At 73.1% G+C, this 10,839-nt stretch overlaps 2 protein-coding genes across 2 annotated transcripts; one reads left to right on the top strand and one right to left on the bottom strand.

Annotated features, from left to right (window-relative positions):
- The first annotated feature begins 823 nt into the window (after positions 1-823).
- Positions 824-8,867, top strand: TRAPPC14 (trafficking protein particle complex subunit 14). The gene is made up of 11 exons (XM_063322225.1): positions 824-1,513; positions 1,642-1,737; positions 2,972-3,104; positions 3,804-3,890; positions 5,304-5,424; positions 5,539-5,686; positions 6,120-6,202; positions 6,340-6,503; positions 6,618-6,772; positions 6,869-7,062; positions 8,188-8,867. Exons 1-11 carry the CDS (start codon positions 1,109-1,111, stop codon positions 8,339-8,341), a joined length of 1,740 nt encoding a protein of 579 aa, XP_063178295.1. The 5' UTR covers positions 824-1,108; the 3' UTR covers positions 8,342-8,867.
- A 198-nt stretch (positions 8,868-9,065) lies between these two features.
- LAMTOR4 (late endosomal/lysosomal adaptor, MAPK and MTOR activator 4) lies at positions 9,066-10,633 on the bottom strand (the record flags this gene model as incomplete). The annotated part of the gene is made up of 4 exons (XM_063322224.1): positions 9,066-9,445; positions 9,803-9,920; positions 10,322-10,401; positions 10,559-10,633. Coding segments are annotated over 4 exons (371 nt in total), but the record flags the coding sequence as incomplete, so codon positions are not given.
- Positions 10,634-10,839: the final 206 nt, after the last annotated feature.

The following is a 10,839-nucleotide window of genomic DNA, read 5'->3' as shown; positions in this document are numbered from 1 at the left end:
GGTCCGTCCCCCCCCACCTCCCCCCGCCACAGTACAACGGTACAGCTCTGTGCCTCAGTTTACCTGGGCTGGGTAATGGCCCCCCCCCCCCCCCGTGGTACAGCTCCGTGCCTCAGTTTACCTGGGCTGGGCAATGGGTTCCCCCCACACCCTGTGGGGATCAGCCCCCCCCCCCCCATGCTACAGCTTCGTGCCTCAGTTTACCTGGGCTGGGTAATGGCCCCCCCGCCGTGAGGATCAGCCCCCCCCCCCCCCGTGGTACAGCTCCGTGCCTCAGTTTACCTGGGCTGGGCAATGGGCCCCCCCCACACCCTGTGGGGATCAGCCCCCCCCCCCATGCTACAGCTTCGTGCCTCAGTTTACCTGGGCTGGGCAATGGGCCCCCCCCAAACCCTGTGGGGATCAGCCCCCCCCCCCCCATGCTACAGCTCCGTGCCTCAGTTTACCTGGGCCGAGCAATGGGCCATCGCCCCGCTGGGATCAGGCCCCGCCCCCTGGGCTCAAGGCCACACCCCCTGGGGGGCCCAGGCCCCGCCCCGGGACAGACCCCGCCCCCGTGGCGAGCAGGCTCCGCCCACCGGGGGGGGGGGAGACCAGGCCCCACCCACCGGAGAAGAGGCCCCGCCCCCTGGGCCCCCTCCTTCATCAAGGCTCGCTTTGTGGTAACTATGGCAATAAAGACGGCAATCGGACCTCTGGTTGGGTGCGATTGCCGTCAATCACTCGGCGGGGAGGGGTGTGGGGGGGTGTCGCGAGGAGGAAGTCCCGCCCCTCCGGGGGAGGGGGGAGGAGGAGCGATCCGCGTGCGGCATCGATGCGCTCGGCGCTCGGCTGCCCGGCCCTGCCTGCCGTTCGGCGCTCGGTCCCGCGCTCTGCGCACGCTCCTCCCGGCAGCGCCCGGTGGCTCCGGTAGCGCCGCGCGGAGCCGGCCCCGGCCCCGCTCCCGGGAGCCCCCCCGGCCCGGCCCGGCTCCGCTCCCGGCACCTCCGGGAGACCCTCCGGGAGACCCTCCGGGAGACCCTCCGGGCACGTCCGGCCCGGCCTCCCCCCTCTCCGGGTTCTCCCCGGTTCTCCCGGTCCTTAGGTCGCCCCGCCGGTGCCGGTACCCATGGAGTCGCAGTGCGATTACTTCATGTATTTCCCGGCGGTGCCTTTCGCGGCCCGGGAGCTGCTGTCGGGGGAACCGGGCCGGTACCGGGCTCTGCCCCGCCGTAACCACCTCTACCTGGGCGAGACCGTGAGGTTCCTCCTGGTGCTCCGCTGCCGTCCCGGTAGCGGCGGCGGCACCGGGCCGGGCCGGCCGCCTTGGGCCGAGCTGGCCGCCTCGCTGGCCGCTTTGGCCAGCGTCAGCCCAGGCGCCACAGAGACCGGCGGGGACCGGGACGGCGACGGAGAGGCGGACGCCACCGGCGACGGCACCGGGAGCGGGGCCTCGCCGGAACCCACCGTCTTCCGGGACTGCCGGGCCCTGCTGACGCACAGCCAGGGCCCCCCGGGCCGCCCCGCCGCCGGGGTGAGTGACGGGGACGGGGGGGGGGACGGGGGGACCGTGGGGACAAGGAGGGGGCGGGGCGGGGGACGGGGGGGGGACACGGACGTGGCCCAGGGTCACCGTGGCACCGGGCCCCGCTGCGTCCCCAGATACCGGTGGAGGATCCCATCGTGTCCACGGACGAGGTCATCTTCCCCCTCACCATCTCCCTGGACAAGCTGCCGCCCGGCACCGTCAAGGCCAAGGTGAGGGACGGGGGGGGACAGCGGGGGGGGGGGACCTCGGGGACCCGGGAGGGGACAGCGGGGACAGCGGGGACAGTGGGGGGGACCTCGGGGACAGTGGGGGGAACACCTCAGAGACACGGGAGGGGACCTCGGGGACACGGGAGGGGACCTCGGGGACAGCAGAGGGACGGGACCTCGGGGACAGCAGGGGGACGGGACATCGGGGACAGTGGGGGGGACATCGGGGACACGGGAGGGGACCTCCGGGACAGCGTGGGGGGGACCTCGGGGACACGGGAGGGGACCTTAGGGACAGCGGGGGGGGGGACAGCGGGGACACGGGAGGGGACCTTAGGGACAGCGGGGGGGGGACATCGGGGACACGGGAGGGGACCTCGGGGACAGCGGGGGGGGGGACCTCGGGGACACGGGAGGGGACCTCGGGGACAGTGGGGGTGGGGACAGCGGGGGGGACACCTCAGAGACATGGGAGGGGACCTTGGGGACAGCGGGGGGGGGACCTTGGGGACACGGGAGGGGACCTCGGGGACAGCGGGGGGGGGGGACATCGAGGACAGCGGGGGGGGGACCTCGGGGACACGGGAGGGGACCTCGGGGACAGCGGGGGGGGGACATCGGGGACACAGGAGGGGACCTCAGGGACAGCGGGGGGGGGACAGCGGGGACATGGGAGGGGACCTTGGGGACAGTGGGGGGGACCTCGGGGACACGGGAGGGGACCTCGGGGACAGCGGGGGGGACACCTCGGGGACATGGGAGGGGACCTCGGGGACAGCGGAGCGGGGGACAGCGGGGGGGACACCTCAGAGACATGGGAGGGGACCTCGGGGACAGTGGGGGGGGGACATCGGGGACAGTATGGGGGATATCGGGGACACGGGAGGGGACCTCGGGGACAGCGTGGGGGGGACATCGGACGGGAGCCAGCACCAGGGGGGAGAGCGTGGGATGGGAGACGGTTCTGGGGTGGGGGGGGGGGATGGACGCCGCTGGCCGGGGACACGGGGCAGGGCGCAGCCGTGGGGATTTTGGGGAGGGCGACGTGGGGACCTCGAGAGCGGGAGGGGACACCGTCCCGGGGGGGGGGGGGACGGGGACGGACGGTGGGGGACAGCGAAGCCGGCACGGAGATCCAGCCCCGCTCCCCCCCCGTCTCCGGGTCCACGAAGCCGCGTGGGGGACGGGGACGGGGGGGGAGCCGTGGGGACAGAGGGGTCTTTGCCGTCCCCAGATCGTGGTGACGGTGTGGAAAAGGGACACGGAGCCCCCCGAGCTGCAGGAGGGCGGCGGGTACCTGAACCTGCTGCAGAGCCGGGCGCCCGCCCACGTCTTCCGCCAGGAGCAGGGGGCCTTCAAGGCGCAGGGTAGGGGCGTCCCCGCGTCCCCCCTCTCCCTCTCCGTGTCCCCCCTCTCCCTCTCCGTGTCCCCCCTCTCCCTCTCCGCGTCCCCCCTCCCTCTCCGCGTCTCCCTCTCCCTCCCTGCGTCCCCCTCTCCCTCTCCGCATCCCCCTTTCTGTGTCCCCCTCTCCCTCCCTCCGTGTCCCCCCTCTCCCTCCCTCCGTGTCCCCCCTCTCCCTCCCTCCGTGTCCCCCCTCTCCCTCCCTCCGTGTCCCCCCTCTCCCTCCCTCCGTGTCCCCCCTCTCCCTCTCCGTGTCCCCCCTCTCCCTCCGCAGCGTCTCCCTCCCCGTCCCCCCTCTTCCTCCCTGCGTCCCCCTCTCCGCGTCCCCCTTTCCGTGTCCCCCCTCTCCCTCTGCGGCATCCCCCCTCTCCCTCCCTGCGTCCCCCTTTCCCTCCCCGTGTCCCCCTTTCCGCGTCCCCCCCTCTCCCTCCCTCCGCGGCGTCCCCCCTCTCCCTCCCTCCCCGCGTCCCCCCTCTCTCTCCCTCCCTCCGTGGTGTCCCCCCTCTCCCTCCCTCCGCGGCGTCCCCCTCCCTGTGTCCCCCCTCTCCCTCCGTGGCGTCCCCCCTCTCCCTCCCCACGTCCCCCTTCTCTCTCCCTCCCTCCGTGGCGTCCCCCCCTCTCCCTCCGCGGCGTCCCCGCGTCCCCTGATTGCGGCGTCCCCGCAGTGAGCACCCTGCTGACGGTGCTGCCCCCGCCCGTGGTGCGATGCCGCCAGCTCACCGTCTCCGGGAAGTACCTCACCGTGCTCAAAGGTGGGGGGCCCTCGCGGGGACGGGGGTGGCTGGGACGGGGGTCCCGGGGGTGTCTGGGATGGGGACAGGGGGGACAGGGGTGGCCGAGAAAGGTCCCAGGGGTGTCTGTGATGGGGACAGGGGTCCCAGGGGTGTCTGTCATGGGGACGGGGGTGTTTGGGATGGGGACAGGGGTCCCAGGGGTGGCTGTGATGGAGACAGGGGTGGCTGGGATGGGGACAGGGGTCCCAGGGGTGTCTGGGATGGGGACAGGGGTGTTTGGGATGGGGACAGGGGTCCCAGTGGGTGGCTGAGAAGGGACCCAGGGGTGTCTGTCATGGGGACGGGGGGGACAGGGGTGGCTGAGAAAGGTCCCGGGGTGTCTGTCATGGGGACAGGGGTGTCTGGGATGGGGACAGGGGGGACAGGGGTGGCTGAGAAAGGTCCCAGGAGTGGCTGGGATGGAGACAAGGGTCCCAGGGGTGTCTGTCATGGGGACAGGGGTGTCTGGGATGGGGACAGGGGGGACAGGGGTGGCTGAGAAAGGTCCCAGGAGTGGCTGGGATGGAGACAAGGGTCCCAGGGGTGTCTGTCATGGGGACAAGGAGTGTCTGGGACAGGCACAGGGGGGACAGAGGTGTCTGGGATGAGGACAGGGGTGGCCGAGAAAGGTCCCAGGGGTGGCTGTCATGGGGACGGGGGTGTTTGGGATGGGGACAGGGGTCCCAGGGGTGTCTGTGATGGGGACAGGGGTGGCTGGGATGGGGACAGGGGTCCCAGTGGGTGGCTGAGAAGGGTCCCAGGGGTGTCTGTCATGGGGACAGGGGTGGCCGAGAAAGGTCCCAGGAGTGGCTGGGATGGAGACAAGGGTCCCAGGGGTGTCTGTCATGGGGACAAGGGGTGGCTGGGACGGGCACAGGGGTCCCAGGGGTGTCTGGGATGGGGACAGGGGTCCCAGGGGTGTCTGGGATGGGGACAGGGGTCCCAGGGGTGGCTGAGAAAGGTCTCAGGGGTGTCTGTCATGGGGACAGGGGTGTCTGGGATGAGGACAGGGGTCTCAGGGGTGTCTGGGATGGGGACAGGGGTGGCTGAGAAAGATCCCAAGGGTGGCTGTCATGGGGGCGGGGGTGTTTGGGATGGGGACAGGGGTCCCAGGGGTGGCTGAGAAGGGTCCCAGGGGTGTCTGGAATGGGGACAGGGGGGACAGGGGTGGCTGGGATGGGGACAGGGGTGGCTGGGATGGGGACAGAGGGGACGGGTGGCTGAGAAGGGTCCCAGGGGCGTCCGTCATGGGGACAGGAGTCCCAGAGGCGTCGTCTGTGGGGCGGCCGCGACAGAGCGGAGGACGTGGGGCAGGGGAGGATGATGTGACCCGGGTCGGTCGGGCTCGCATTGGCGTCCCCGTCGTCCCCCCGACGTCCCCCCCCCCCGCAGTGCTCAACGGCTGGTCGCAGGAGGAGATCTCGCTGTGGGACGTGCGGATCCTGCCCAACTTCAACGCCAGTTACTTGCCCGTCATGCCCGACGGCTCCGTGCTGCTGGTCGATGACGTCTGGTGAGTGCCGGGACGCCGGGGACTCCGTCCGTCCGTCCCCCTCAGCCCCCCCGCCCCGGCCGCCACGTCCCCGCCGTGTCGCTGAACTGTCCCCGCGCCCCGTCCGTCCCGCAGCCACCACTCGGGCGAGGTGCCGGTGGGCGCCTTCTGCCGCGTGGCCGGGGCCGGCTCGGCTTCTCCCTGCGCCCTCAGCGCCCTCGAGGAGCACAACTTCCTCTTCCAGCTCCAGGCGCCCGAGAGGCCCCCCGAGGACGCCAAGGAGGTGAGGGGACACCGCGGGGGACACAAACCCCCCTACACGCACCCCCCAGGGCTGTGGGGGGGACGACCGCTGCGGGGACAGGGGCGAGGAGACGCCGGGGGACGCGCCGGGCAGGGACCGTCCTCATGGGGGGCGGCGTGTGTGGGGGGTTGTTTCTGGGCCGGGATGAGGGGGCCACCGTCCCCCTCGGTGGCCCGGGGGACCCCGTCCTTGCCCTTGGCATCCTCGTCCTCCCCCGGGGGGCGGCGGAGGCCGCCCTGGCTGGGACACGGGGCGGCCGTCCTTGTCCTTCTCGGTGGGCCCCGGGGTCTTTGTCCTTACCGGGAAGCTTCGGGGAGGGGGGGGGACACACGTTGGGGACCGTCCTCGCTGGGAGCGGGGGCGACGGCGACATCTCTGACCCGTTGTCCCTTGTGCTCCCCCCCCCGCCCAGGGCTTGGAGGTCCCGCTGGTGGCCGTGATCCAGTGGTCGACGCCGAAACTGCCCTTCACCAGCAGCATCTACACGCACTACAGGTGGGAGCCGCCCCCCGCCCCGTCCCCGAGCCGGGGGGGACACGCCGGTCCCCCGCCCCCACGCCAAGGAGGGGGACGCAGGGGCTCCACCCCGCCTCGCTAACGCCGCGTCCCGCCGTCCATCCGTCCGTCCTCAGGCTGCCGAGCATCCGCCTGGAGCGGCCGCGCTTCGTCATGACGGCCGCCTGCGAGTCGCCGGTGCGGGCCCGGCAGCGCTTCACCGTCACCTACACGCTGCTCAACGACCTCCAGGACTTTCTGGCCGTCCGCCTCGTCTGGACCCCCGAGACCGCCACGGCCGGTGGGGACAGCGGGGAGGGGACGGGGGCGGTTTGGTAGCCGGGAGGGCTCTGGAAACGGCCCGGGGGCGAGTTGGGGGGCTTAAGGAATCCCGTGGCCGTTCCCCCCCCCGCAGGGAAGAAGCTCTCCGGGGAGGAACGCCGCGCCACGCAGGCGGCCCTGGACGCCATCGTCTGCCACACGCCGCTCAACAACCTGGGCTACTCCCGCAAGGGCAGCGCCCTCACCATCCGCGTGGCCTTCCAGGCGCTGCGGGCCGGCCTCTTCGAGGTGAGGCCACCGGCCCCCCCCCCCCCCGCTGCCAACCCCGGCAGGGGACCCGCCGTCCCGCCGTCGGCGTCACCTCCCCGTGTCCCCCCTCCCCAGCTGTCCCAGCACATGAAGCTGAAGCTGCAGTTCACGGCCAGCGTGGCCAACCCCCCCCCCGAGGCTCGGCCCGTCTCGCGCAAGAGTAGCCCCAGTAGCCCGGCCGTCAGGGACCTGGTGGAGCGGCACCAGGCGGGGCTGGGCCGGTCCCAGTCCTTCTCCCACCAGCAGCCGTCCCGCAGCCACCTCATGAGGTACCGGGGCCCACCGGGGCCGGGGGGGGGACGACGGCGGGGACCCGGCGGAGGGAGGCGCGTGGGACGGGGTCGGAGGAAGGGACGAGGCGGCCACGGCGCTGGGAGGGGGGTTTGGGGGTGACACCAGAAAGGGGGGTGTCCTGGGGGGGGGGGGGGGACGACTGGGGTGGGGTGGGGACGGGACACAACTGGGGCCATGGGGACGATGGGGACAGGGAGGAGACTCGGGGGGGGACACCCAGAGATGGCTCTGGGGGGGGATGCGGGGAGGGGACGGCCAGCCCCACGGGGACGACAGCTAGCCCCACAGGGACGGGGGTAAGGGACAGCTAGCCCCACGGGGATGACAGCTAGCCCCACGGGGATGGGGTTAAGCGACAGCTAGCCCCACGGGGATGACAGCTAGCCGGACGGGGGTAAGGGACAGCTAGCCCCACAGGGACGACAGCTAGCCCCACGGGGACGGGGATAAGGGACAGCTAGCCCCACGGGGACGGGGGTAAGGGACAGCTAGCCCCACGGGGACGACAGCTAGCCGGACGGGGGTAAGGGACAGCTAGCCCCACAGGGACGACAGCTAGCCCCACGGGGACGGGGATAAGGGACAGCTAGCCCCACGGGGATGACAGCTAGCCCCACGGGGATGGGGTTAAGCGACAGCTAGCCCCACGGGGATGACAGCTAGCCCCACGGGGACGGGGGTAAGGGACAGCTAGCCCCACGGGGACGACAGCCAGCCCCACAGGGATGTGGGGAGGGGACAGCTAGCCCCACGGGGACGGGGATAAGGGACAGCTAGCCCCACGGGGATGACAGCTAGCCCCACGGGGACGGGGGTAATGGACAGCTAGCCCCACGGGGACGACAGCTAGCCCCACGGGGACGACAGCTAGCCCCATGGGGATGGGGTTAAGCAACAGGTAGCCCCATGGGGATGACAGCTAGCCCCATGGGGACGGGGGTAAGGGACAGCTAGCCCCACGGGGACGACAGCCAGCCCCGCAGGGATGTGGGGAGGGGACAGCCAGCCCCACAGGGATGGGGTTAAGGCGCAGCCAGCCACCGGGGGACGTGGGGCAGCCCCCCCCGACCGTCCCCCGTGTCCCCCCCCCCCCGCCCCAGGTCGGGCAGCGTGATGGAGCGCCGGGCCATCACCCCCCCGGTGGGGTCCCCCGTGGGGCGTCCCCTCTACCTGCCCCCCGAGAAGACGGTGCTGTCCCTGGACAAGATCGCCAAGCGGGAGTGCAAGGTGCTGGTCGTGGAGCCCGTCAAGTGACGGGGACACGCAAACCCCCTCCCCCGCACCGCGCCCGGGGGGGGGGGGGGGGCAAGCTTTTGGGGGGGTGGGGAGGGGGGGAGGACGTGTCCCCGCACCCCCCCTGGGTTGGGGGGGGGGGGGGGGGAGGTGGGGATGAACCTGCTGCTTCACCGGGACCCGACTGGAACGTGCCGTGGCGGGGGGGGGACGCGCACACACACCCCCCCCATGGGGACAGGGCTCCGTCCCCAGCCTCGGGGGGGGGACACACACACACACGCGACGTCCCGTGGCTGGTCCCAGCGCTGTTGACACCCCCCCCCGCCCCCCCCCGGTGCCTCCGGTTTGGCTGCTCGAGGCGCCGGGGGGGGGGTCACAAAGGACCAGGACGCGGGGACACGATGTTGGGGGGGGGGACACACAACACACACGCTCTGGGACCCGTCCCCAGGGGGTCGAGCCCACGGCCAACCCCCCCCCCCGCCCTCCGTCGCCCCCACCCCCCCCTCGCCCCCCCCCACACTGGGGACGGGGACGACTCCGTGCCACCAACCCCCCCCCCCCCCCCTTATTTATTTGTCGCCGACCGTCGGCGCGTGCCAATAAAGCGCTGGCCTGGACGCGGGGGGGACGCCTCTGTCACCGACGGGGGGGGGACACGGGGGTGACACGGGGTGTCGCGGGGCCCCATTTCACCCCCCCCCCCCCCCCCCCAAAACGATGTCAAACGGGGGGCGACCGAGACAGAATTTATTGCCTCGATAGAGGGACGGGGTGGGGGTGGGGACACGGGGGGTGACACCGCGGGGGACAGCGCGTGGCCGCGGGGCCCGATCCTTCGCGTCCCTGCGGTCCCCGAGGCGACGGGGACACGGGAGCCAGTCCCCCCCCCGCCCCCCCCGTCCGCCGCTGCCGCCAAGGCCCTGGGGACACAGTGGGGATGAGGGGGGCGGTGTCGCCGTCGTGTCCCCCCCCCGTCGTCCGTGTCCCCCCCCCCCGGCTTGGGGACAGCGGGGGACGCGCCTCAGACGGCGACGGGCTCCTGGACGTGGTTCTGCCGCTTCACCACGAAGAGCTTCTGCCCCGAGACGGTGACGAGGAGGGAATGTTCCCCGAACACCACTGCGGGGACGGGGTGAGCGCGGGGACGGGGACACCGCCGGAGGGGGGGGGGGGATGGGGACAAACCCCCCCCACACCCCCCCCACACCCCCCCCCTACCCCCATCGCCACCCCCGGGGACAGGGAGTGGGGGGAGAGCACCCGGGACGGCGGGGCCACCACCCTGGGGACGGTGGCGGCCGCCCGGGGGACAGCGGGGACACCCCCCGCCCCCCCCCAAAGGAGACCGCAGTCACGGCCACCTGCGGGACTACCGGGCCACCGGCGTGGGGACGGCGTGGGGACACCGTCTGGACCCTGGGGGGTGGCGGGGGGGTGGGGTTCTGGGGGGGGGGGTCAGGGCCAGCCCGCGCTCACCTGAGAGGCGTTTGAAGGGGGGGTCGTGGCCACGCTGGAGCCGCAGCCCGCAGGCCGTGGCCACCAGCTCCGAGAGGATGGCGGCCGTCTGCTCATCGTTCTCCAGGTCACCCGACGACTGCCGGGAGGGCGGGGGGGGCGGGAAACACCGTCAGCGGGACCCGGGCGGCTGCCCCCCCCCCCCCCCCCCCCCAATATCCCGGTACCTCTTTACCCCCCCCCCGACCCCGGTGTCCACTTTACCCCCCCCCCGGGGTCCAGGTACCTCTTCCCCCCCCCCCGCCCCGAGTCTGGTGTCCCCTCCCCCCCCCCCCCTCCCGGTACCCGGTAACCTCTTCCCCCCCCCCCCCCGGCCCCGAACCCGGCGTCCCGCCCCCCCCCCCCCGGTGCCTCTCCCCTTCCCCGGTATCCGGGCACCCCTTTCACCGACCCCGCCGTGTCCCTTCCCCGGTACCCGCATACCCCCTCCCACCCGCCCCGGAATCCGGTGCCCTCCGCCCGCCGCCCCCCCTCGCTCACCGCCAGCACGGCCCCGTCGCTGATGACCAGGTAGCCCAGCTGGTCCGGGATCCGCTCCAGCCCTGGGTCAGCGCCGTGGTCTGGGGGCGCGGGGGGACCCGTCAGCCCCGTGCCCCCGGTCCCGTCCCGTCCCCCCCCCCCCCAACCCCCCGGTCCCGGTTTCTCCATCCCAGCGCCATCCTCCGTCTCACCATGGCGCCGTCCCGGTCAGCTGACCGCTACGCCCCGCCCCCTTACGCCCGCCCCGCCTCCCATTGCGGAAGGGTTCGCCCATCAGCGGCCCGGCCCTCTCCGCCAGCCAATGGGAGCTGGCTGGGGAAGCACGTGGTGAGAGCGGGCGCGGCAATAGGGGGCGTGGCCCGAGCTCGTCAGGGCGGGCCAATAGTCACGCTCTGATTTGCATAGGGGGTGGGGCCTGCCGCGGGGGACGACGGGTCCTCTCCTCCGCAGACCCCGCCCTCCTCGGGGCTCCGCGATTTCTATTGGTCCCGCCGCGGTAGGGCGGGGTTAGCGCCCCG

Source organism: Chroicocephalus ridibundus, unplaced genomic scaffold (assembly GCF_963924245.1).
Source record: "Chroicocephalus ridibundus unplaced genomic scaffold, bChrRid1.1 SCAFFOLD_835, whole genome shotgun sequence".
Classification (NCBI taxonomy): Eukaryota; Metazoa; Chordata; class Aves; order Charadriiformes; family Laridae; genus Chroicocephalus; species Chroicocephalus ridibundus.
The sequence above is the reverse complement of the archived record's forward strand: the minus strand, read 5'-3'. Positions and strand labels throughout refer to the sequence as shown.